This window comes from Oryctolagus cuniculus, chromosome 1 (genome assembly GCF_964237555.1).
Source record: "Oryctolagus cuniculus chromosome 1, mOryCun1.1, whole genome shotgun sequence".
NCBI lineage: Eukaryota > Metazoa > Chordata > Mammalia > Lagomorpha > Leporidae > Oryctolagus > Oryctolagus cuniculus.
Window position 1 is genome coordinate 213,832,816 of NC_091432.1, and position 27,240 is coordinate 213,860,055.

Consider the following 27,240-nt stretch of genomic DNA (forward strand, 5'->3'; position numbering starts at 1 on the left):
TGCATTCACATTTTCTGCTTAATTCACATTTTCTTCTTTCTTAATGACATGTGCGTAGAAGATATTGACAATGAGGTCACCATAAAAAGTTTAGTGAGTTTTGAAAGGGCAGTGAGAATTTCTTTGACGTGCCTCTGGTGTAATTCTGAAGATTGTAAAAGGACCCCTACTAGGTAATTATGGTCAAGAACAAAGACGTAAATGGTTATAATTCTTGACTGTATTAAGTATCAAGCCTTGACAAGAGTTGAGACTGAGACTTGAAAGAGAACAGGTGTTTATGAAGCAGGGATACTCATGATTGTTGCCTGCCACTAGAAGAAAAATGATATATATTTGTTGATTCATTTGAATCTGAAGGGGAAATGTGGAAAATGAAGATTGACAGAAGTTCTGCCCCCCCATCCAATCATGGATAACCATGAGATTTCCACCATCCTGAAAACAATACACAGAAGGTGTGTTCCTGTCTTTCTTGGTAACGTCAGTTACCCACGTATCTCAGAAGAATTTTGAAGTTAATTCCCTGAGAAGCATTCTAAGGTGGCATATTTAATATTTAATATTTCGTTCTAAGCCCTTAAGGTTGTTCAAAACTAAAATAAATGAAATTATAGCACATTGCAATTTTGCATTGTGCTATGTCAGTCATTACCAGTCACACTATAAACTTGGGACCAGGAAACAAAGCAGACTGAAGTGTGAGTGCAGTCCTTGAAGGAAACCCAAAGTAAGCTCATAATTTATGGCTGGAATTATCTGAGATGAACCAGAGTCCTTTGATAATGGGGGCGGGGGGAGGAGAAACCCTAGGATTTGAATATTCATTCTGCTAATGATAAATAACAAAACTACATGGACGGATGGAAATGATGGATGGAAACTGACGCATTTAAAAACATTCAGACGCAGCTTTCTGGGTTAACCACAAATTGCAGATATCATATATGAAGCATTTTAGAAGCTGGGCAAAGCAGTTGTGGGGGGGTATCCCTGGCCCCCAGCCTTGCAAAGCAGTGCGCACGCCGTAACTGTCGCCTGTCGTGATGCGGTTCTGGAGAACAGAGCTGTGCAGTCAGCGGCTTTGTGGATGGTATTTATCCTGCACACGGTCAGCGGCAGCCCTGGCAGTGGGGCACTGGGGCCTGGGGAGAGCCACTGAAGAGATCTACTGTTTTCTAGTATTTTATTTTGGAAAAAGTTTCTTGTCTCTGAATAATTGAACTACATTTGGCAAAGAATCGTGTTTTTAAGAGGATTGGTTCATGCTAAAGGACTTTCTTTTTACACTTGAGAGCACATAAATAGACCTGTTACATAGCTGCAGTCGTTTGCTATGAAATATTTTGGAAGATTATATAATAGCTCTATAATCTCTTCCTCTCTAGAAGATATTTCAGCAGTTTCTTCTTACGATTTGCATCCTAATTGACTTGGTTTTGCTTTTGCTTTTGTTTTTATTTTTTTTTTTTCTAATTTGAGGGAGATAAAGGACCGAGAGCTCCCATCTGCTGGTTCACTCCCTTGAATAACCACAACATCCGGGACTCAGCCAATCTGATGCGGAGAGCCAGAAACTGAATCTGGGTCTCCCACATGGGTGGCAGGGACAAAACAACTCCAGGGTGCAGATCAGCAAAAAGCTGGTGCCAGGACTTGATCCAGGCACTCTTGATATGGAACGGAGATGGCTGAACCAGTGGCTTTAACCACTGGACCAAACACTCAACCCCTTAAGTTCAAAAATGGGGTTAGCATTTATTCCAAGTCCTCTAGATTCCTAGTTCAACCAACCAACCAACCAACCACCCAGGAATCTGAGACTTTAAGAGGGCCAGGCAGCCATCGCCACAACACGAGGAACACTTTCACGATTATGAGGAGGGCAGTGTCCATCAGGACTTGTCACAGTTGGGATTTTCCTTCCTGTGAGTTACGGGTGAGTTTCTCAGCATTCGCATCTGTGGCAGGTGCAGCATTTAAACCCGACTTCTGTTTTCTCTCTACTGCAGAAGCCTCCCCAACTGTCCGAGGATGACATCCGGCTAAAAAGCGAGAGAGACGACGGTAGTGCCAAGCTCCTGGCACCCGCTGCCAGCCCCCTCCCCCTGGATCCCAACACCATGGAAATTGAGGTGTCCGTGGCAGAATGTAAAGGCGTTCCTGGCGTAACTTCTACCCCCCACTCTGTAGATCACCCATCCCCTTTCTACTCACCCCCCCACAATGGCCTCGTCTCAGATCATCACGAATCCCTGGATAACGACGTGGCCAGAGAGATCCGCTATCTAGACGAGGTGCTGGAGGCCAACTGCTGTGAGTCAGCGGTGGATGGGACGTACAACGGGACATCCTCCCCAGAGCCGGGCACGGGGACCCTGCAGGGCAACCTGAGCCCCCCAGCCCACGCGGCCAGCCAGCCGGAACCCACGGAGAGAGCAGCTGGCAGGCAGGCACCACCTCCCACTGTAGACACGATGGCAGAGGGACAGAGGACGAACGGCCACCACCCCGAGCAGCCCAGAGACGTGCTGGGGGACAGCCCGCAGGCCCCCGTGAGCCCCAGCTCCTCGACCAGCTCGCGACACTCTTCCCGGGACGGGGAGCTGACGCTCACCACGCTGAAGAAGGAGGCCAAGTTCGAGCTGCGCGCCTTCCACGAGGACAAGAAGCCCTCCAAGCTCTTCGAGGATGACGAGCGCGAGAAGGAGCAGTACTGCGTCAGGAAGGTCCGGCCCTCCGAGGAGATGCTGGAGCTGGAGAAGGAGCGGCGGGAGCTCATCCGGAGTCAGGCGGTGAAGAAGAACCCCGGCATTGCCGCCAAATGGTGGAACCCGCCCCAGGAGAAGACCCTGGAGGAGCAGCTGGACGAGGAGCACCTGGAGTCGCACAAAAAGTACAAGGAGCGCAAGGAAAGACGGGCGCAGCAGGAGCAGCTGCTGCTGCAGCAGCAGGTGCAAGCCCCATCACCGCTCTGCCCCGCCCCCGCCCCCTCTCAGGACCACGCCGGCCTCGCTGAAAGCATGAAGGAGGACATCGTCACTGAGCAGATAGATTTCTCTGCCGCTCGCAAGCAATTCCAACTGATGGAGAATTCCCGGCCGGCCGTGGCCAAGGGCCAGAGCAACCCCAGGCTGTTCTCTATCAAGCCTTTCTACAGGCCCCTGGGATCCATCAACTCAGACAAGCCGCCGACCACTGTGAGACCAGCTGCTGTCCGGGCACCTCCAGAGGACAGTGGTGCATCGGCCGCCAAGGGGCAGAGAACCCCCGGAGTCCCAGAGAGCCAGCTGGCGGGAGGAGGACAGGCCAGCACAGCGCCTGCAGGGAAAGAAGGGCCCTACAGCGAGCCCTCTAAGCGTGGGCCTTTGTCCAAACTGTGGGCAGAGGACGGAGAGTTCACCAGCGCCCGGGCCGTCCTCACCGTGGTCAAGGATGACGACCATGGCATTTTGGATCAGTTTTCCCGCTCGGTCAATGTTTCTTTGACCCAAGAGGAGCTGGACTCTGGTTTGGAGGAGCTGTCGGTGCGGTCCCAGGACACCACGGTCCTGGAGACGCTGTCCAATGACTTCAGCATGGACAATATCAGTGACAGTGGAGCCTCCAACGAGACAGCCAACGCCCTCCAGGAGAACTCCCTGGCTGACTTCTCCCTGCCCCAGACCCCCCAGACTGACCACCCAGCCGAGGGCCGAGGCGAAGGAGTCTCCAAGTCATTCAGCGATCACGGTTTCTACTCCCCTTCTTCCACGCTCGGAGACTCCCCGTCGGTGGAGGACCCCTTGGAGTACCAGGCTGGCCTCCTGGTGCAGAGCGCCATTCAGCACGCCATCGCCGAGCAGGCGAGCAAGGCTGCGGGCAAAGCCGGCGAAGACGGAGCCACCTCGGGGGGACCAGAGGTCTCCCTGGAGGAGGCCGATGCCGAGGAGGCTTCCGGTCCAGAGAAGCCCCAGGCCATGTTTGCGCCACCTCAGGTGTCCTCTCCCGTTCAAGAGAAAAGGGATGTATTACCAAAGATCCTGCCCACAGAAGACAGGGCGCTCAGGGAACGGGGGGCCCCCCAGCCGCTGCCCACCGTGCAGTCCAGCGGGCCGGTCGACATGGAGGAGAGCAGGCCCGAAGGCAGCTACTTCAGCAAGTACTCGGAGGCGGCCGAGCTGAGGAGTACGGCCTCCCTGCTGGCCACTCAAGAGTCCGACGTGATGGTCGGGCCCTTCAAGCTGAGGTCCCGGAAGCAGCGGACTTTGTCCATGATCGAAGAAGAGATCCGAGCGGCCCAGGAAAGGGAAGAGGAGCTGAAGCGCCAGAGACAGGTCCTGCAGAGCACACAGAGCCCCAGGGCCAAGAACGCCCCGTCGCTGCCCTCCAGAACAGCTGGCTACAAAACCGCCCCAGGTGAGCGCAGGGCACCAGCCCGGCGGCGACAGATGTGTGGGCACCTGGTGTTGCTGGGTTTCCGTGTGTGTGTATGTGTGTGTGTGTGTGTGTGTGTGTCGGTGACACTGGCATGAGGATTTCAGCCCCTGTGGGCATGCTCCCGAAACAACAGAGCACCCTCTGGGAGAGCCGGGAGCACGGAGGGCACGTGTTGCTGGGCGGCAGATGTAGCTTCTTGGCGGTGGTCTTCAGTCTGTGACACGGAATTGTTCTGTGTGGTTTGAAGGGGCTGCCTCTTGGCTGAGGAAGGGGTCGTGCGTGGCATGGAGCCAGTCAGAGCCAGCCCATGCACGGGCAGGGTTTGAGCCAGTTGCTTGACTTTCAGTATCTGGCATTCAGTCAAACCCGTCTGATTCCAGGCACGTGCTCCACTCACCCCTTCAGAATCCTGGGCTCCTCCCTTCCTTCCCTGCAGGTATAACCAGGAGTTGGTGTTGCCAAGGGTGTTTTTTGTCCATCTGTGTGCCTGGCTTTGGCTTCCTTTGAGTCACCTCAAAGTAATTACAGGCACGCGCACCGAGGTCCACAGCCAGCCACCTCTCCCATGGTCCTGTAAGACATCGCCGAGGGATGTCAGAGCTGTCTTAGTTTGTATTTGTCCACGCTGTGATGTTTGCACAATGGTGACATTGCCCAACGATGTGTTTCTCAGAACCTACCCCTTGGTTAATCAGTGTGTTACTGTGTTTGGGATCCCAGTAATCCCCCTCCCATTATTCAACAAAGGGATTGCCCTTTGTGCAGGTGGTTGAGGGTGATTAGAGTGGTAGTCGTTGGTACCGTGATGGGTAACAGTGGGGATGGGACAGCAATGGGGGAGCCACACATCTTAGCACCGAGAGACGGAACTCAAGAGTTCATTCATGCTGGTTGGTGAGTTGTTTGCCAGCTTGTGGGTCTCTGCCAAGCTGAGTGCAGACTTTGAGAGGAAACATGTGGAAACTCTTGTAGCAATGTGGTCTTGTCCTATAATCCAAGTGTGGGATTTTTCTGTTTTACAAAAGTGCTGCTGCACAGTGTTCCGGTGGAAAGGGGCAGGGAACCGACCTTGCACCGGAGATGTTTTAAAAGTATCCCCCTACAGCGTATTGCTGGTGTTCACCTCTGTCCTTCCAGATCTCATCCCGACTCTTGGTTTCCATTGAGTCTCCACTGACGTTTGCTTACTAACTGTGATGTTTTGAAATAACCTCAGACCTAAAGAAGAATACCCATGTACAGTGCAAATATCTATCCGTTCTGAGCCATTTGAGAGTAAACGGCCAACAGGGTGCCCCATCACCCCCAGTTTTGTGGGATGCCCTTCAGTGCGTGTCTGCTGGATGCTTTTGTGGGATTACGTTCAGGTCATGTGGCTTAAGAGGGGCGCACTTGCAGAATTGATGCTGTATCCTCACTGTACCCCAACAGGTAGTACATGGTGTCAGTTTTTCCCATGATGGGGCCAAACTCTTGATTGAGGGTGTGTCTGCCAGGCAAGCTACTTTTCCCTTTTGTGGTGAGGTGCATTGGTACTAGGTGATCTTCATTCCTCTTCATCAAACTTTAAATCTATTATTTATTTATGTCAGTACAGTCCACTGGATTCCCATTGTATTCAGTGGGTAATGATCCATTTCTTCTATTATTTTTATCCTTGATTCGTTCAGATACAGCTGGAATTCCTTTCAAGCTAACTTCAATGTTCTGTTGAGATGCTCTCATTATTCTTGGTGCACTTCCTCACTTTCTGGTATCACAAGGTGTTCCAGCTTCTTCTTCTGTTTTCCCAACCCTGAAATCAGCCATTTCTCCAAAGGGCATTAGTTCCTATCAGTGGAGAATGGGTTTTAGAAACCAAGATCTGGCTTGTAGGTATTCTCCTTGCTATTGGATTGCCAGCGTTCCCAGGCCGCTCCCAATGGGCCCATTCAGAGGTGATCTCTCTCTCTCTCAAACCCTGATACCTTTTCATTCTAACCCAGTACAAGGTTCATTTACATTTTCTTCCTTTGCATATTTACAACCTCCTTTTTGACAACAAGGATGTCTGGTTCTTGTTACCCTTACTCTATTTAGGTCAAATCCCACCCTTCTGTTTTGTAACCATTCTCCTGTTTTTCCCACCAAACTTGAGCTCCAATCACTCACACCAACACTTTCCTTACCCTTCTTGGGTCCCAGTGCCCAGTGCTGGGTCACCGCTGTCCCTTGTCCAATTTGCTCTGGCTCTAGCATCCTCCACTGGACCACTGTGGTTCCTCCCACCTCCACGACAGGTTCCATCTTGTTCAGCCCCGCCTCGTGCTTCTTGGAGTGAATTGTTCAGGAACAAAGGGAAAGGGGGGAGAAAGAAGAGAACAGGGACTTTCTTGATAGGATTTCAACTTCGTCAGGTCAGCCTTGAGCCAGCTGAGTACTTATGGCAAAGATAACTTTCAGGGGAGTGTTTGTCCATACTTGACAGTAACTAGCTGGCTTTTCCTGAAGATGCTTAGTTGTCAGGTTCACTTTATTTATTTTTTTTTTAAGATTTGTTAATTTATTTGAAAGTCAGAGTTACACAGAGAGAGGAGAGGCAGAGAGGTGTTCCATCTGCTGGTTCACTCCCCCAGTTGGCTGCAATGGCCAGAGCTGTACTGATCTGAAGTCAGGAGCCAGGAGCCTCCTCTGGGTCTCCCACATGAGAGCAGGGGCCCAAAGAGTTGAGCCATCTTCCACTGCTTTCCTAGGCCATAGCAGAGAGCTGGACCAGATGTGGAACAGCTGGGACTTGAACCGACGCCCACATGAGATGCTAGCACAGCAGGCGGCTGGCTACTTTACCCACTATGCCACAGCGCCAGCCCCCAGTTTCACTTTAAATTCCTTGTGGTGGGCTGGCTTGGCACAGAGATAAAAGGAGACCTTCCTGACCTGGAAAAAAGTCTTCATACCCCTTGATGTCATTCCAAGCTGGGGAGCCTACTTTATGACTAAGGATGCCAACACGAGCCTGTAGCCTCACTGCTGGAGACAAGTTCTCCAGGCATCTCAGCTCCTTCCGCTCATCTGCAAGCAGGTTCCATGATCCCCCGCCTCCTGCTGGTTGGCACCAGCTCCTCTTACCTCGCCAACCCTTAGGACTATCTCATTGTAGAACCTGCCGTAAAGTACAATCTGAAGCCAGGAGCCAGGAGCTTCCTCCGGGTCTCCAATATGGGTGCAGGAACCCAAGGGCCCAGGCCGTAGTAGAGAGCTGGATCAGAAGTGAAGCAGCCAAGACTTGAACTGGTGCCCATATGAGATGCCGGCATTGCAGGCAGTGGCTTTACCCTCTATGCCACAGCACCGGCCCTTCTGTGTGGTCTTTTATAAAGGCACTAATCCTACTCAGGAAGACTCAGCCCTCGCCATCCAATCTACAAAGACTCCTACCTCCTAATGTTGGTGGTTAAGCTTCAACATAGGAATTTTGGGAGGGTGCAAATATTCAGATCATTGAAGAAGTTTAGTTTTGTTTTGTTTATATTTGCCCACTACACTTCTTACTTGCATCCCTCATCATTTTGCCCCCAAGTTTATTTCTAGAACATGGACATTTATTTAATACAAATACATTTTGATACTCTCCTCTGGGTCCTCTACCTGCTCTGGTCTGTCAGATGTCCCCGCCAGTACTAACATTGCCTTGAAACAAGTCTTAGTCCTAATGTCTGCCTTTGACATTTCCCCAGAACTTCCCTCTGTGTGAGCACCTGTCTCCTCTCCCAAAGCTCTGCCCATGGGATTGGTGTCTGTCCCTTTGGGAAGGTTGTAATTCAACCGTGTAAGTCTACACTCTGTTCCAGTTTGGTTCATGTAGAACAGACACGGTGATGACATGAGTACACCTCATGGCTTTTTATTTATCTCTAGAACCTTTAAAGAATGCCCTAGGGGTTCCCAGAATTACAACATGGATTGAAATAAACTGAATGCAAAGCAATTTTGCCTTTTTTTTTTTTCTCCTGTCTATACCTGGGAACCTAAAGGTTCCTAAAGAGTGCTGGTTGACCAGCCAACCTCCAAGTTCATGATCAGGAAGCAGGTGGACACGTTACTCTGAACAGGCTAACTGGATGATTCATGGTCAAGGTCAGAGCTGCTGGCTCTGACTTTGGTTTTGTGAATGAAGATGTTGCTAAGTTCTTGCTGCACTGCCTCACATCTTATGCCAAAAGAAGTGACTCAGCCATGTGACTCAGACTGATGATTTGGGATTAGGTGATGAAAAATATAATTTTTTACTTCTCTGGTAGAAATCATGTCGACATGCTGGAATCCTAAAAACTTCAGGCAAAGAAAATCCCTTGAGAACTAGGATATGATAAGAAAGGAGATATCTACTAATTCCTTCCACTGAAAAGTGAATTAGACATAAACCCCATCCAAGATATTTGGTTTTGCTCTGAGTTTCTTTGCCTTTAAAAGAGGGAGAGTGATAGGGGTTCTGTATTTTTTTTAAGACTTATTTATTTGAAAGTAGAGTTACACAGAGAGAAGAGAGGCAGGGAGAGAGAGAGAGGTCTCCCATCCAATGGTTCTCTCCCCAGTTGGCCGCAACGGCCGGAGCTGCGCTGATCCAAAGCTAGGAGCTTCTTCCAGGTCTCCCACACAGGTGCAGGGGCCCACACACTTGGGCCATCTTCTACTGCTTTCCCAGGCCACAGCAAGGAGCTGGATTGGAAGTGGAGCAGCCGGGTTTCGAACTGGCGCCCATATGGGATGCTGGAGCTTCAGGAAAGGGCATTAACGCACTGTGCCACAGCGCTAGCCCCAGAGGTTCTGTTTTGAAAAGGATGTAATCATTTTCAAGGTCCCGCTATCTGGGAATTGTATCTTGTTGGTTCTTGACTTTTAAAGGGAAAAGTTCCTCTTAAATAGAATCTGAGTGATGTTTGTTCATATAAAGGAGAGCAAGGTGCGTAGTGCCAGCTGTCAGGGAGTTCATGGTTTAGTATGAGAAACAATATCATGTGAACTTGGCAATTTCATGACAGCAGTATGGAGAATACCTGGAGCACAGAGCAAGGGAGAGCCCCTCTTTTGAAGCTGAGGGTCGTCTTCCTTTCTGGGGAAGCTACCATCCAAGCTGAGAACTGAAGGAGCAGAGGTTGGGCCAAGGAGGTGGGGGAGATTGTTCCTGCCTGAAGGAAGGGCACCCGGAGAGGTGCCCGGGCAGCTAAAGGAAGAGATTTACAACGAAAGAAAGCAAAAGTTGGTTGGGATTCAGGCAGCCAAGAGCTCTATCAATCATGTGAAGGGTTGTAGACGTCCAACTTCATCCTGTGGGCAGTGGGAAGCCAATGAAGGCTTCTGAAGGGGTGATTACCTCCGCACCTCTCCCGGCCGTCCTGCCTCCATCCATGACTGATGGACCGGAAGTCTTCCTGCTTTACTAAGTCCATTGTGCGGACTCGGATTGATTTCTTCCTCTGTTCAAGTACTTCTGAAGGCATGCCGCCGTCTTGACCAATGCCTGCGCGTGGAGTGGGAGGCCGTGGCCTCAAAAGCATGTACATGGGTGCCTTCTACTCATGGGACATAGAAGTAGAGAATCAAAGTCGCGCTTTGGCAGGTGCACAGTCTGACTTGAAGGACTGCAAAATACCCTTGAGGAGAGGAGTTTGTGCTAGTGGGGGTGGGGTGGGGGGGTGGATTCTTACATTTTAGGACCATTTCAAGTGTCTTTTTGTGTTGGGGGAAGGGCAGCACAATTCTCACTTCAGTGCCTTTGTCTATTTTTAAATATCCTGGTTTCACTTCCAAGTTCTAAACATGCCAGAGAAACTCAGGGGATGAGTCGTTTTGATTTTTGAAATAGTTTCTGTTTTTCATGCCAGATGTTGAACTGACCTACCGAGTCAGAGAATTCACTCAGGGGACTGAATAGTAGGGCTTGAGCAGTACAAAAAAAAAAAAAGAAGAAGAAGAAGATGTGAATATGGGACCCCATAAACTTGGAATGTCGATCCACATCTTCTAAAAGTTAGAACAGTGTGGTAATGTGCAGGTTAAGCATCTGATGAAAATGGAATTTCTGTCTGAGCATTTGGCAAAGCAGTTAAGAGGCCAGTGAAGACACCCATATTGCATGCTGGAGTACCTGGGTTCAAATCTGGGCTCCACTCCTGATTCCAGTCTCCTGCTAACGGGGGGGGGGGGAGGGGGGGGGAGTAGTGATGATCTAAGTCGGTTGGGTCCCTGTCACCCTCATGGGAGACCCGTACCATTACCTGCAACCAACAGATGGGAACCCCTCTCTTATCTCTCTGCCTCTCAAGAAAAACACATTTTTTTTTTAAAGGAATTTGTGTGGGGGTGTCAACTTCTGTTGTTAGCTTGGATGAGATGATCATTGCAATCTAAAGATTTTGATTAGGTTCTTTTTTTTTTAACCCCTTCATCATCTTTAAATATCACAAAGAAAGTCCTACACAGAGCAAAATACTTTGTGAGAAGCGGAGGCTGTGGCTTATATCAGGCTGAGGCAGTCAGCTGAGGCCGGGTTTCACTTGCGGCGCTCGGCCCTGTGTCAGCAGCTGATGGAAAGATCCCGTTGCAGGCTGGGCGGGAGAGGGCTCTCGGTCAGCACCGTGCAGCGCCTCCCTTTCCTGTAAGAGAGCGTGCCGGGGCCCAGCTGGCTGTGGGGAGCTCGGCCCGTGCAGTAGCCTACTGCTGGTTATTGTCCGCTGCCGTATTTCCTGACAGTTCTCTGGTGACACGAGTCTATTCCTGGCAGCTCTGACTTGCTAGACCTCAGTGGTATGGACAATGCTAGTTATTTCACCTGCGATTCCTCATTTCTTGTTTTCTTGTGTAATCCTCCCAACAGCCCTCTCAGATGTAATGCAAGTTATCGGACCCTTGATATATTTCTGGGTTCAGACTATTTCTGATTTTAGACAATCCATAAAGTTGATAGATGGTATTATTTAGAAGAAGTATTATTTAACATGGGTTCTGGGGCTTCACCCTGCCATCTGACTATATTTCTGTTGTACAACTTTGGAAGAATGTATTAACATTCTGTAGGATTAAGACAAGCCTGGGAAGAGTCATGCCAGGTTTTGCTGCCAAATAAGTTACAAAAAAAATTGATTTTCAGAGCTTTTCGGATGTTGGAATTATTCATAAAGGATTACGGACCTGTCAAATTATTCCCTTTCTGGAATAAACGGCAGCCCAGAAAGATTAAGCAAATTGCCCAAGGCCATTCAACCAGAAAGTGGTAGAACCTGGATTCAAACCTAGGCTCATGGGGCCAGCGCCGTGGCTCACTTGGTTAATCCTCCGCCTTCTAGTCCCGGTTGCTCCTCTTCCAGTCCGGCTCTCTGCTGTGGCCCGGGAGGGCAGTGGAGGATGGCCTAAGTCCTTGGGCCCTGCACCCACATGGGAGACCAGGAGGAAGCACCTGGCTCCTGGCTTTGGATCAGCACAGCTCTGGCCATAGCAGCCATTTGGAGGGTGAGCCAATGAAAGGAAGACCGTTCTCTCTGTCTCTTTCTCTCACTGTCTAACTCTGTCAAATAAATTAAAAAACAAAAAACAAAAAAAAACCTAGGCTCATTTGTCTCCCAGATCCACCCCGTTCCCCCACCCTCTCCTGCTCCATGAGATGCACGAAACACTGCCTTCTCCAACCCATGATGATTGAGCTCCGTCTCCCCCTGTCCCCTCCTGGTCTCAGACCTGACCTCTGCATTTTCTTGGTTCCTTCCTGACCCTTGTTTTTGGAGCCACTGTAGCTAAGGAACCATTGCTTGCGGTGGCCTGGATGTATGAGTTTGACTCTCAGAAGCCACAAAACAGTACTACCCCAGTGGCCCAGGATGGTGCCTTGGTGCCTTCAGAATGAAGTTCTAGTGCCCTGGAGTACGGTGGGCAAAACTGCTGATGTTTTCCAAAGAGCTGAGCAGGTGCTGGAGGAACTGTCATAGTCCCTGGCAACCATCCAGCCTGGCTGTTCACTATGTCCTTCCTCAAGTCCATTTTCCCAAAGGAAAATCAGCCGCCCACTCCAGCAACAGGCTCATTGCCTGAGATCTTTGGGAGAACTGGGTTCTCAGCACACGGAATCAGTTGCCTCATGAGGGTGACCATGGCTCAGTATTTACATCATGAACTGAACGTGAACGTGAACATGTAGGTCAGCCAAACTCATTTACCGTATCTCTGAGCACCGTGCCTGCTTTCTGCTGTTCCCCTTTCCTCTTTAAGATCTAACTTTGTTCCTTAGACCAGAACGTCCCTGTATTTTATGTATCTGAACCCAGAAAATTTGTTCATTTGAAAAAGAAAAAAAACCACACACACACTATCTGAACAGGACTTAGTAAGAAAAGTCTTAGGTTTGACGTGAGGTGAAGGCAAATGATGAAATCAAGACTTCTCAAATTACAGAATTCAGAATTCTTTTGGATATAACCCTTAAATGTTTGAGAAGGGCAACTGCCGACAGCCTCACTCCTTGGAAAATATAGACTCCCAGGCTTTCTGTTCTGGCAAGCCTAAGGTCACGGCTTTTGTACAGTTGAACTTGGGAATAGGAGAAGGTTCCTCACCGGTTCCTGCTGTAGGCAGGCTCTGCCGCTCCTTCTAATAGACCCAGGGCATCCAGGTTGGCTCCTGGTGGTGCTCGTGCCTTACCGGGTCCTTGCATGGTGCCCTCATTGCCTGCGCCTACCTGGCCAAGTTAGGGCAATGCCCCCTAAGGAATCACACTCAGCCACGTACCAAGAAAGACGCGTGATCTGCAGCTGACGGAGGGTGCAGATCAAAGGGTCTAATCCTTGCACGTTCTGTGGTAAGAAGTGGGAGCCAGCCAGGGCCAGGCTGGGAGCAGGATGTCCTCTGTGGCTGCTGGAGTTCAGGACAGGATATGACTGTGCCTCCTACCAGCCACGGTTACCGGTCGGCAGACTTGGCATCTCAGATCTATTTGATCTTTGTGGATAAGCGACAACTGCTTCCACTCAGGGGGCGGGAGACGCAAGGTCAGATAGGGACATGGGAGAGTGTGCCGGACAGAGCTGCTGGAACACCAGAGAATACATCTGTAGTTCACCTAATGACATTTTTATTTCTCGTGACTTTGAAAGTAAACTTGCATGTCAGCTGCAAGGCTGTAAGCAGCTTACTTCCCCTCTATAAACTCGAGTTTCTTCATGGAGAACGTAGTGTCCAAAACGGGGAAGAACGTCGCGCCTGCGTCACAGACAAGGCAACGCGCTGCCTGGCCTGTGAAAGACTCCCAGTGAGAGTTCGTGTTGTTGCTGTCAACATTAGGTTATAAGAAAAGGTCTGGAGAACCTTCGCAGAAAAGCTTCCAAGTTGCTCTTTTGCGGTGGCTGTGAGCCTGAAATGAGTAACAGGTCACGCATGGTAAAATTGCTTTCTGTTCCGACTTGGGAATGTTTCCAGATTACTTCCTTAGAATTAAAATTTCTCCCAGAAAGTCTGATTTAGGAATGAATGCTCAGTATTTAGCTGTGATTTTATTTATTTATTTATTTGACAGATAGAGCTAGACAGAGAGAGAGAGACAGAGAGAAAGGTCTTCCTTCCATTGGCTCACCCTCCAAATGGCTGCTACGGCCAGTGCGCGGCGCCAATCCGAAGCCAGGAGCCAGGTGCTTCCTCCTGGTCTCCCATGCGGGTACAGGGCCCAAGCACTTGGGCCATCCTCCACTGCCCTCCTGGGCCACAGCAGAGAGCTGGACTGGAAGAGGAGCAATCGGGACTAGAACCCAGTGCCCACATGGGATGCCGTTGCCGCAAGTGGAGGATTAACCAGGTGGGCCGTGGCGCTGGCCCCTAGCTATGATTTTAAAACCAAAGAGTGGCATAGTTCATCATTAAGTGTAGTGAGTGAAAATAAAATTATAAGCGTTACCATGAAAACATTTCCTCTCCCCTCTCTCCCCCTCCCCCTTCACCCAGCCAAGCCCACCATGTTGGTAGGGAAATGTGATTAACAAAAACTTCTTGGTGGTAGAATTGTTATCATCATGATTTTCTTCCTTGCTGTTTTTTAAAAAAAAGATATTTTATTTATATATTTGAGAGGCAGAGTTACAGACAGAGAGAGGGAGAGACAGAGAGAAAGGTCTTCCATCTGCTGGTTCACTCCCCAGATGGCTGCAACAGATGGAGCTGTACCAATCCAAAGCCAGGAGCCAGGGGCTTCTTCTGGATCTCCTATACAGGTGCAGGGGCCCAAGCACTTGGGCCAAATTCTACTGCTTTCCGAGGCCATCAGCGGAGAGCTGGATTGCAAGTGGAGCAGCTGGGACACAAACTGGAGCCCATACGGGGTGCTGGGGCCGCAGGAGAGGCTTAGCCCATTGCGCCACTGTGCTGGCCCCTGGTGCTGTTGTTTGGAACCAGGTGTCCCTGGAGAAGCAGAGCTCTCTCCTTCTAGACTTTTCATCCTTCCAGTTGTGGGTGTAGGGACAGGCCCAATATCAGCAACTCATCCATCACCCAGACTTAGCCTTGAAGCAACAGTATTTGACGGTTTCTCGGACATAGGTCACCAGGCCCAGGCATTTCTCATTTCTGGGCCAGGCTTAGGATCTGGAGGTTCATATCATCACATTCTCCCACCCCTGGGGCCTTCAAAGGAGGACATGAAAGAACAAGGCCCAGCGCTCGCGCTGTGGGTCACAGCTGGACCCACACAAGCCCATGCGCTCTGGGCCTGAGCAGGATGTTCCCTTTTAAGGAGAGCACAGGAAATTGGAGCCACAAGTCTGAGCTCATTCCTGGGGACTCGGGAGACCTTTGAGAGGCTTGCAACGCCAGCCCAGTGCTGTGTGAAGAAAGAGGTCATTGAGGAAGCCTGGGCCAAGGCATGTCACCCGGTGGGTGTTTTTGTTCGGTTCGGTTGGGTGTTTAAATGAGCGTGGGTGAGGGCTTTTCTTTTCGTTTGAGACACGCGGGAACAAAGGGTCTTTGAGCTGAGACCTCAGACTCCACTGGTGTGGAGTCATCTCCCAGCCATCAGGTTCAACCAAAGCAATCTTCTAAACGTTTAGAGTGCGCCTCCTTGGCTCTTTAGACGTTAGGAGCTGATCTCCAGGAAGGGGGGTTTGTGCTGTTGAGGGTGACAGCAGCTGTGTTCTGAGTACGCGCAAGACCCACGCCGGGGTTCCCTTGGGTAGGAGGAGCTGCGGATTCTGCCCTCCGCCCCCTGCCAGTGTAGCTGCCACCGATACCCAAGGGGAATCCGTCCTGCTTGCAGACTCCGGAAGTGCAGCCAAGGCCTGGCTCTCTTCTCTGGACCAGAAAGGTGCTTGAACGATCTGACGTTAAGTAAACAGGAAACACCAATCCACGTTCCCCGGTTTTCTCTTCCACTCTCGCTGGGAGACAGCAGCTGGCTAATCTGGACTGAAAATCCGGCTGCCCTCCCTGCTCCTTCGTCAGCCCCGCCCAGGCCCTGTGAGAACCCCTGTTGCAGAGACAAGCAGTTTCTTTTTGGAGACCCTAGGGAAGTGTGGCCTCAGCGGCTCCCTGGGGAGCTGTCTAGTCCGTGCAGGTCAAAGCAATCGGCCTTACCTACTTTTCTCAGTATGGGAAAATTGAAAACATTTTTTCTGGTTTTATATTTTCATTTATGCTTAGGCTGGGGGTAGGGGAATAAAGAATAAAAATAAAGTGCCTCCTAATCCTGCTTGCCCAGGGATCACTACTGCCTCTCTAATTGCTTCCCTAAGGTGGCACACGGTTCTAGTGCATGGTGTGAACCATACTTGGAAGAGCACGGCTGGGATTAGAGCCCTGGCCGTGCTGGCTTCCCTTGACACTAACCAGAAGACACTGGCGGGAAGTCTAAGAGACACCAGCGGCTCCCTTCTCTGCAGACCTGGGACAGCCCCTCCCTGGTCTCTGACAAGGCACTGATGAGCCAGAGCCACCTTCTCTCTGGAAGCCGCCGCTCCAGGGCGGCTCAGCCAGCTTCTGTTTCCTGTTGCTTTTGTGCCCTCTAGTGGCTGTGACCAATAAAACTGGCTCTAAGAATGAGATTGGGTTTGTGAGAATAAAAGGAAATAAGCCAGACGTGTCTTTCATGCTTGATGGTTGACCACTCTCTACAGTAACCTTTCAGCCTGGTTCTGTCTCTCTCTCAGCATGCATCCTGTTCCTCGATTTACCCACAGAGGGTTCCAGGACATCAGCCTAATTACATCACAAGGTTGCCATAAGGCAGAGCAACACGTAGCTCATAGAAGAATGTCCATATATATACATTGCTATGAAGCCATTGAGTCTGCGATTCTGTGTACTTAAAAGGTTTTATTTCAGGGCTTGGGTGAAGGCGTTAAAACTCTTTCCTTAGATTCTCCGTGGGGCATTCTGCCCCATCCAGAAGCACTCACTGCATGGCTGTGCTGTGTATATCGTCATGGACTTACTGGTTTGCTCAACAACCATGGACTCCCGCCTCGTGCTGTATTCCACAGTCGCTCAGGGCAGGAATGCAACAGTGACCGGATCAGACAGGGCCCTGCTCTGTTGAGGTTCATTCAAGTGGATTAAGGCGATTCCCAGTGACCGAAACAGTCCCTGTCCTCAGGTGACTTCCTAGCCGAGTGGAGGCTACAGAAGCTCCAATAAGCAGATATGAGCCAGGTCAGTATGTGACAATGGCTTTCACAGAGTGTGACCAAAGGGTGGAGGGCCCTTCTGAGGGGTGTGGGAAAAGGAACAGCTACAGGCAGAGAGGACAAACTGTGCTTCCTGGAAGCTCAGAGCTGGAGGGGTGGCTGATGGTGGTGATGAGGACACACAGGAAGTGACCATTTCTGGTCCTACAAGAGTTGTAAAAAGTCGATGCCCAACACCAGGGACTTGCTCGTCCTCACCCAGTAGTCATTCCTCTTTGGGTATTCCAGTGAAACAGTAGCTAGGTTTCACTGAGTGCTGTCCGTTCTGAATATTAACATGGCTCTTAAATGAGGCCTTATAGGGCAGGTGCTCTGTCATGCCCTGTCATGCCTGCTGCACTTTCTCAGAGGTGCGCCTGGGGCTCTGTGGCAGTAAAACCTGTCCCTTGATGAGCTGGGAGACAGGGCCCAGGGAGTCATCTGGTCTGGCCCTGCCAACGCAAGCCCAGGTGGCACTTGAGCTTCCATAAGTCTACAGCAGGCTGATGTTTACGTTGGCAGTTGTGTCTGGCCTGCGAGTGATGCTGTAAATCTGTAAATGGCCCTTGGCAGGAAAGAGATTCCCCAGGCTTGTTGGGGAGGGATGTGGATGGTCTTAGTGAAAGGCCTGGGGCCCACGCTACCTTTTCCTGGGAGTTGCTGGAGGGTGGGTGAAGATGCCCCAGGTCTGGGGTGCACCTTCTCTACTGCTTTGTTGCATTCCTTCCATAAGGTGGGGTGAGAGGAGGGGAGAGGGCAGTCCTCTACCCCAAAGGCTTTTGGGACCCCAGCAGGTAAGGAAAACGAGTGAAGCTGGCCAGTGTAAGACTGGGAAGACCTGGGAAAGACAGACCTTGTTCTCATTCAACACTTGGATGATGCTGTGCTGTGCACCTGTTATGCCTGGGAAGGCCATCAGACTCTTGTTGGCCGCCTCTAACGTAGAGGCTAGAACCCTGGGAGGAAACTGGGAGGCCAGGGTACCATCGTCGGCCCCTGTGGACCTCACACAGCCTTCCCTTCGCAGACCGAATCTCCAAGGTTCCAGGCACTGCCACCTCTGACAGCCTAAGTCTGTGTCCTTGATGGAACATCAGCTGGAGCCCGTGTCTGTCTGTCTGTCTGTCTGACACGTTTGCCAAGTGCCCAGCAGGCCAGTTTGATCCCAGCTGATGTTTTAGACCCGGTGTCGTTGAGGTTTTTGGTTTGTGTGTTATCGCTGAGTGCATTTCTCTCTGTAATAAACCAACCTGCACGTAACCCTCACTCGGGTACCGCTGTCTATGTCAGAGGGTGCTTTGTCGTTTTTGCCACTTTCTCTTCTTCTAGAAAGCAGTCACGAGCAGACGAGCTTAGAAAGGGTGTTCTCTTCGTGTTGTTTCAGGGAAAATAGAGAAAGTCAGACCTCCTCCATCCCCCACAGCCGAAGGCCCCAGCCTGCAGCCTGACCTAGCGCCCGAAGAGGCTGCCGGAAGCCAGCGGCCCAAGAATCTGATGCAGACCCTCATGGAAGACTATGAGACCCACAAATCTAAAAGGCGCGAGAGAATGGATGATAGTAGTGTAAGTTTTTCCTCCTTTCCTCTTTCACTTCTCTGAGAGCGGCCGTCAGGGGGGCGCGTGGTTTCCCAGCTCAGGCGCCTGTGTGTGTGCCGTCAGCTGGCCGGCTTCGCGCTTCCAAACCAATGTTCAAATGGACGGGGTATTGTGCCTGGAGTTGGGTTTGGGCCTGGAGTTGGATTTGGGTTTTTGCCTCAATTCCCAAAAATGTTGATGCAAGGAACTGATCCTTTGATTGCCAGGCATCCCTGGCGCCCACCAGCAAGGATGGTGCTTGGGATGTTTGGAGTAGACAGAGACAGGGTGCCAAGGGGCACCACGGGGAAGAAGGCTCACACCCCCTGAAGTCATTCCAGGCACCAGGAGGCTGACTTCCTCCTCCTTAGAGATGTTATTTCTCTAGGGAGCCACGAACATGCTGTACCTTCCAAGTCTCCTAGGGGTCAAGCCCTCTGAAGATTACCCAGTGCTCAAGAGACTGGCTAGGTTTGGGGCTGCTGACCAAGTCTGTGTGCCTGGGTTGGCAGGGAAGAGCCCTTCAAAATCAGACTTAAAAACCACTGGGTTAACCTCAACCCTTCCCTAACCCCCTGGAACTTTGCCTGTGACGTCACATTAACTCTGGTGGAAGCTGTCTGCCCTGGGGTCTCTTTCTCCGGGGAGAGACCTGAGCTATTGTTGTGCACAGTCCACAGGAGCTGGGGCTCGGCCTCGGGTTTTGTGCTAACCTCCTAGGAGTCTTCTGGTGGTAGTTACTCCGCATCGATTGAGGTTATCACTCCGCCTCCCCAGTCACACTTAGCTGTGGTTGGTTGGCAAATGCTACTTACCAGGATCAGACTTGTTTTATTCTGCCTGGCATTCCAGGCATAGTTATTAATACCATCCCCTTTCACGTTAATGCCCAAGTTTGGATGATAAGCAATTTGGTCACCTGAAACTTGAATGTTGCGGAATTCACAGTAGGAATTCCATGTCAAGTTGCTGCCTTTCATATCCTGGACAGATAGTCCTGATAAGCTTAAGCATTTGTGGAGCTGAAGGCAGATCCTGAACGTGGCTTTCCAAGTATATGGTGGTAAAGAAAGGAAGAACACACACGCACACACACACACACACACAGCAGGCTGATGGACAGCCCAGCGGGCATCTCTCAGGCTTCCCTATGCGTTTACACCTGAGCTGTATAGAACACTAGCTTTAGCTACCCTGTGAGGCTGGATGGTTTCTGTCTGTCCTCTGTGTTGTAAGTGGGGCAGGGCCTAGCCCACCGCGGCTGCTCTGGACATTTGCAACATGGAGGAGTTAGGAGCTCCTTCCCTGAGCTGGTGGGACTTTTCCTGTCCACTGAGTCACTTGAACCAGCCCTTCTTGCAGCCCCGTTTTAGGTATGCATTTCCCCATTGGGGACTTTCTGGTTGCCTGTGGCCACGTTGGAGCACAGCACTGGAAGTGTCTTGTTTCTTTTCTCCCAGTGGTCCCACACCATACAGCAGCAGCTTGGGTGAACGTGAGCCCAGCGGTCCCCTCCCGTGCTGGTATGGTTGGGGAAAGAGCGAATAGAACCTCTTAGCAGTGTCTGTGTATCTGGTGTGTATGCCTTCTGTGTTGGCGTGTGAATGTCAGAGAAAGGTGCTCCATGCAGAAGGCGAGAGCCAGCTGTCACACTGGGCAGATGACTGGAAGCCTTTGGAGTGTCCACTCAGGCACTAAAGCAGCCACCTGATACTGAATGCCAACCAGGTTGGGTTTTCCCTTTGGGTTCAGGAAGCTGCTTGGAGTCAACGTTTTATCAAGCTCATCGCCCTTCCTTTATGCAGCCCCGGGGCAGCCTCCTGTCTCCGATTTTCCCAGGCAAATAAACATCTTGGACGAGGAAGGAACCTGCTAACTAATCAAGCTGTTTTTTTTCACCAGGTTTTGGGTTCAAGGCCAAGTATCTTGTATTATTGACTGATACTACAATAAAACAAAGTTTGTCTTTGTTGAAAGCTCTTAGGAACAGGACAAAAATCTCTCCAATCCATTATACCCTCTTCTAAGAGACCTAAATCTCAAAACAAACAGATAAATAAATAAAGTTCAGGTGGCTTGGAAGCAAATCCACCAGTCTGATCATCACCCAGACTTAATTTCAGAACTCCATCTCCTCGCCCCTCTGATTCAGGGGATTTTTTTCCATTGTATGTGCATCATTTGCCAGCCAACAGGTTGGAACTTTACCTGTAGGAATGAAGCGGTCTTCGTTTCTTCCTAGCTGGTATGCGGCCCCCTCTCCATCTCTCTTTCGTTGTCTCTGATACCAGGCTGGTAACAGAGCAGATGGGGAGCTTAGTGGTTAAGTTTTGTAACGGACTTCCCTGCTCCTGGAAGCTAGAGGTAAGTCTGTGAGAAATTAGGCCATTCTGTTTGCCTGCCTCCATTCTCATACGAGGGTACCGCAAAAAACTCATGGAAAATAGATTTAAATAGATTTAAAAGCTTAGTTTATTTTGATGCAAAAAATGTTTGCTATCCACAGATAGTTTTTTTTTTTTTTTTCCACGAGCTTTTTGACGATCCCTCATAGGCTAGTCTCAGGGCAAAATGTTGTTTCTCCCGTTTTCCACCCCCAGAGTGTCAGCCGGCATCACCCCTGGCGCCTCACTTGCTGATACTTGGCGGTGTCTGTGGGCCCTTCTGGAGATCCCAAAGAACGCGTGAGAACTGGAGTCCCTCCCCCAGGGCTGGAGCTCAACCACGTGTTCGCCCACGGAAAGCAGCGTGTCCTTTGTGAGCTCAGTGGAAAGCATGTTGATGGGTTGCAGCTGCCTAGGAGGAGGCATACTCAAAGGCTGATATTCCCCGAGGGTCTTCCGTGTGATACGTTAGGCCCAGGAATAGTCCTGAGCGAGAGGGCAGGAGGAAGCTGGAGAACCCAAATGCATCCCTGCAGTGTGGCACAGTGACTCCCACCTCCCACCGGCAGAACCGACAAACACTGATCCTTGTCTTCCACCCAGCGCCACTGTCCCCCTGCCGAAGCCCACCAGAGCAGCAATGGTGCCCGGAGTCCCATCCACAGCTCAGGGCCTTGCTCCCCGCCCCCCCGTGCCCCACTTTCCCCCTTCATAAGATAGTCGATAATGTGGACAGCTGAGGAGGCCGCTGGCTTGTGGCCTGCTTCCCTGGGAGCCGTGTCGGGGACGCATTTGGTGGTCTCTCTCATGCTCCGGAGCTGCCATCCTCTCTCGCTGCAAATAAGCTGGTCACCCGAAGGCTCCGAGAATGACAGAAGACAGAAGATTAAATCATCAACGGTCTTGGAACACCTGCCCGGGAATCAGTGTGTTGGTGATAAGAAGCCAGCCGTAGATATCCTGATCATTTTACAGCTGGGGAAGAAAAGGCAATGACACGGAGCTGGGGAAAGCCCCCTTTCTCAGAAGAAGATGCACACTTGAACTTGAGCAGGCTGCTCCCTTCCGTCCCCACAGTCTGCGCTCCCTTGGGCTGGCTGCTTTTCCTGGGTGGGGTGCTCATGGATGAGTGTCTCCATGCCCGAGGCTTCAGCCTGGCCCCACTGACTGAGGGACCCTGTGGCTGATTTTTGCAGAGGGAGGGTTGGCTGCCCCCACCCGCATGCCCTTAACCAGGCTTAGTTACCAGCCTCTGCAGAGCCTTTGTGTGAATTAGAAAAAGGCACAGCCCTGCACCAGTCACGATCTGGAGAATGGGGCCGAGGGCTGGGCTTGAGCACCGTTTATCCTTTTTGACCTGGAGTTTGTACACACTGCGTGCTCGGCTGCATCAGTGCCCCTGTTTTTGTGGGTGTCTCTTATCTGGAATGTACCCTTATGTGGAAAAGTCCCCTTATCTGGGTCTGATGCTATCTCTGGTCAGTCATGCAATTCATAATGGGCTGATGAGTCATAGCTTCCTAAAGAACTTCTTGGTGTCCTGCAAAGGAGCAGCCTCGAAGGTGGGGCTGGAGAAGACTTGGCTCACTCATAGATTTGCACAGTATCTGGACTCAAGGGCACAGCTGTTGGGATTTTTTTTTTAAAACCATTAGGCACCAGGAAGCCCTTGTGAGGACCCTTGATTCATGAGTCTGTAATGAGTTGTATGACTGTGTTTAGGCAAATAGCATTTTTCTGGCCAATTTCTCTCCAATCAGACTTCAGCTTCAGAAGGCAAAGATGATGGGTCATTGATTTCGTGAACGTATTGGTGGATTTCCCCTCCTTTCTCAGTGGAAGGGATGCTGGCCAGAGTCCGTATCACAGCCTCCTGGGTGTTCAGACCCATCTTCACTTCCTGTGCAGAATTTACCCCAGTGGGTTTTTCCCAAGCGCTCTTTCTGTCTTATCCCAAGACCGCATGACTGCGAGGCCTTCCAGCCTCCCTTCCTGTCTTGGAACAAGAGAAAGCCTCATCAGTTCTCCTGGGCGGTGTCAAAGCTGGAGGCGGGCAGTTCTGCTTCTCTAAGAGCTCCTGGCACAGGCTCCCTCCAGACTGGGGCACACGTCCAGGGTCCTGACTGTGCTCCCACTGGGTGGGGGAGGGAGACCCATCTGCCTCCACCTGCCCTGCCCTTCCCAGGGACTACCAGAAGCCCAGCCATGATCAACGATGCCTGGTACTGCCCAGACTCACCAACTCATGGCCACTAACAGGCCTAGTCGTCACAGGACTGCAACTTCTTAAATGCTACACATAAGAAGCAATGGATGATCACAGACTGACAAGCGAATGATTCCACCAAACTGGTCTACATGTACCAATGCCCCCGCCCACTAAGTGCTTCATACGTGCTAAGCAGCCTTCACCCAAGATTATCACTGTTCGCAGAGGGCTGTCCCACTCTGCGTCTTGCTGTCTCAATTCCCCTAGTGGGGCCATGTTTTATTTTATTTTTTTCTGTGCATATACTGTAAAAGACTTTTGATCTCTTACAAAAAATAAAGGATCGTTTGTGGTCCTCGGTGCTCATCCTAATCTTAAGTAATGATTGCAAATGGGTCACCCGACTCCGTAGAACCCATGTGCATTCTCCCTGAGGTTGGACCATCCTCAGATCAGTGACAGTGGATGTGCTCCACAAGCCTTGCATTGGAACCAATGCTGTTCTGTGCTTGGGGTCTTTGTTTAAGACCCCAAGACTGCTTTGGGGGTGGGGGTTCAAGTGTCCAAGAAGAGAAACAAGCTGTTTGGCTACCGAGTGTAGCAAAGCCAGATGCTAATCAGGGGTGTTGCTGATGGGCAGCTGGAAAAGAATCTTGTTCATTCAAAGTGCAGAAGATGAAAACAACACCTTGAGTTAACAAAGCCTGTCCTCCAATATTTCGATTTGTGGATAACAAGGTGTCTACTTGCTCCAGAAGATGCAGACTTTTAAATAAACTACTACCAGGTGGAGCAAGCCTCGGCGTGGATGTGTAACGGTCTGATGTTGCCTCCTCGCCCGTCAGCCCCTGGCGTGGTGCCAGTTCCTGGCTGGGGGTGCTCTGTGAGTGTCTGCCGTGTACTAACCCTGGTCTCTTCCCTCTCTGCCAGTACACCTCTAAGTTACTGTCTTGCAAGGTGACTTCCGAGGTACTTTTCAACTTGTTTGTCTTGGTCTGAATGCATGCTTGACTCAAGTGCATGCTGGTGTGGTTTGCCATTTCCTGTTGAGTAAAATGAGAATGGCAAGAAAAGTGGCTTGTCTGTGTACCTCTCCCTGCCTTTTCTTTTTGGACCAGGGGGCTGCCTCCAATGTTAGTGCCCATGCCCGAGGGAGACGTGGTGCTGTGTTGTGCTATGCTGTGTGGTGGAGCTTCCTCACCGCCACGGCCTGGAGCCACAACTCATGGGCTGTTCTGATTTTTGAAGTTTCTTTAGAACATGTATAGCTAATATACTCTGGTCTGGTTAGAACACAGTGTAGCTCACGCAGCCTGAGCTGTGGGTCTCATCACTCAGCCTTTTGTTTATGCAAACGTAAATCAAAGCTGCATTCCATGGATCTAGGATGTGTTACTCCCAAGGTGAGCATCCCCGCCCCCAACTCCCTCCAGTCTTGAAATCTGCATTTTTGTTTTGAAAGTTCCCATAAGCATTGATCTCCCCCAAAGTCTCCCTCATTGCTCTACGACTTCCGTTTCAGAAATAACATGTGCTGTGAGAAAGCATATTATACTCCCATTTTTTAAATCTCTATAATAGTTTACTTTTATTTTAAAAGAATTATTTCAAATAAGCATAATGGTAGAGAGAATCATTCACTTACTCCCGCAGTTGACGATTTATTGACCCTCTCCTGTGTGTCAGGCACTGTTGCAGATTCCAAGAATACAAAGTCCCTGACGTCATGGAGCTGGCATTTAAAGTTTGCAATGATATAGCGTAATGAGATAATAAAAACGTACCCGTTCAGCTCTGTTCTTCCTGTTTCATAACATTTGTTGAGTACTTTAAAAAGAAGTGAACATTGCAGATACAATTCAAGCCCTCTTGTTAACCCCTCCAGGTTCCCATTTCTCTGTCACACTCTTTTGCTCTTGAGAGTTAACTATTCTTGACCTTGGTGTTCATCAGTTCCATGCATGTGTTTATATTTATGCTACATATGTACATATACATAAGAGTGTCTTATTTCTGCATGTTTTAAAACTCTCTGTAGATAGTGAGTCATAGTGTAATTATCCTCTGTTCCTTCCGTTATTCCGTCTGCATTGTTTTCATATTTGGCGCTAGTGCATTCTTCAGAACTGCTCTATAGTATTCCATTGAATAAATAGACTACTATTTATTCAGTCTCCTACTGACGGAAATGTAGGTTGTTTCCAGTCTTTTTTGCCATCACAAACAGTGCTTCAATGAATGCTATTGTTCATGTTTCGTTGGGTACCCATGGAAGAATTTCTTTACCTAGAGGTACTGGATATGGAGCTTACACGTTCTTACATTTTCTAGATATTGCAAATTATTTTTTAATTGGTTGCACCAACCTATGATATAACATTAAAAAATCTCACTATTTAGCAAAAAATAATTATGTTTAACTATAGATTTGAGCTGTTTATTATCAGTGAATTTTATTTGTGAGGTATAAAATGAATATTACAAATATCATTCCCTGTACCTTCCTTGCTGGCTGCTGTTCTCATTTGAGGGATGGCAGTTTGAAAGTTATCTCTAAGCCTGTATCCCCCGTGAGTCAGCCTAGTGTAGAACAACGAAGAATGTGGTCGAATATGTCCAAGGAAGTTAGAGTTGAGCCTCATCTATGTTCAGCTGAAGAGAAGAGAGAGAGATAAAATATAAATATCAATATAAATAAGGTAATTGATTCATTTGACTGTTTCACTTCCCCAGAATAAAAAAAATAAAAAGTCTATGTTGATAGCTATTCATAGTTAAAGCAATGCACTCAAATCTCTAAGCATTAGTGGGGAAAAGTAGTATGAGAGAGTTTTCTGAAGAGAATTTGCTTTCTCCCCCACTAGACCTGAATTTGATTTAATTTGTGAAAACCATAAAACCTTAAGTTAGGCCTTGTCAGTGTTTTTGCGCCCCTCCTCCTCCCCATTTCCATGGGGAGCTGTTTGTGGCTCCTCTGGGATGTGTCTCCCTCCAGTCGCCTGTAGACACTGAGCAGTGATTGTGGCCTGGTGACCCTGACCTTCCTGTCTGCGTCCAGATCCTGGGCTCAGACCTTGGCTGTGCCTCCTGCCAGCTGGGTGACCGTGGGCAGGTCACTTAGCCTCCCTGTGCTTTGGTTTCTTCATACATCAATGGGAGAGAATGGCTGAGCCTCATAGAGTGGTACTGAGAATTGAAACAGCAGCTGCATTTAGCCCAAGAGTTAGGACGCCGCATCCCACGCTGGAGTACGTGGGTCCAGTTCCCGGCCACAGCTTCCTGCCAGTGCAGACGCTGGGAGGTAGCAGTAATAGCTTGTGTAATTGGATTCAAACCCAAGCTGTTGCTAAATGTTTCCCAGGATGAGAAATAGTATGACCTTTTGGTCCATTTGACTTTTTGTGTCTAAGCTTCATGAAGAGAGGGACTGTTCTAGTCCCAGCATGGAGCACTGTGACCAACACCTGGCAGGAACCTGATGAGTATCTGCAGCATGGATGGATAGCATGAATTATAGCATGAATTCCTGAAGAACAGCACAAAACAAATTTGGCAAAGTTGATTGAGAATTAAAAACAGGGCTTCAGTACAGAGACAGCATTCAAAAAGAACCATTATTTTCACAGCTTTCAATTTATTTTTCGCTTTTCTTTTAGCCTTTCAGTTTGTACCTGAAAGTTGAAGTGATGACCACTTAGCCTGTGCAGTTTCTTATAAAAATGCCTGAGTACTGGGGAGCTATTATTACCTTTAGGGCAGTGGTTAAGTTGTCCATATCCCATCCTGGAATACCTGGGTTTGCTTCCTGGCTCTGGCTCCTGACCCTGTGTTTCTGCCAGTGCAGACCCTGGAGGCAGTGTGATGACCCCAGCAACTGGTTTCCCGCCACCCACTTGGGAGACCTGGAACGCTTTCCTGCCTCTAAACTTTGGCCCTGGCTGTTGCAGGCATTTAGGAAATGAACCATCAGATAGGAGCTATT

General features: G+C 49.8%; 1 protein-coding gene across 17 annotated transcripts in view; it reads left to right on the top strand.

Annotated features, from left to right (window-relative positions):
• The window catches only part of PALM2AKAP2 (PALM2 and AKAP2 fusion), a 595,149-nt gene that overhangs the window by 561,992 nt on the left and 5,917 nt on the right, over positions 1-27,240 (top strand). For 9 of the 17 annotated variants that reach the window (XM_051852170.2, XM_051852118.2, XM_070047110.1 and 6 more), the window contains 3 exons: positions 2,013-4,398; positions 18,475-18,653; positions 24,189-24,227. In XM_051852170.2, the coding sequence (XP_051708130.1) occupies positions 2,013-4,398; positions 18,475-18,653; positions 24,189-24,227 (2,604 nt within the window). 17 annotated transcript variants of the gene reach the window in all.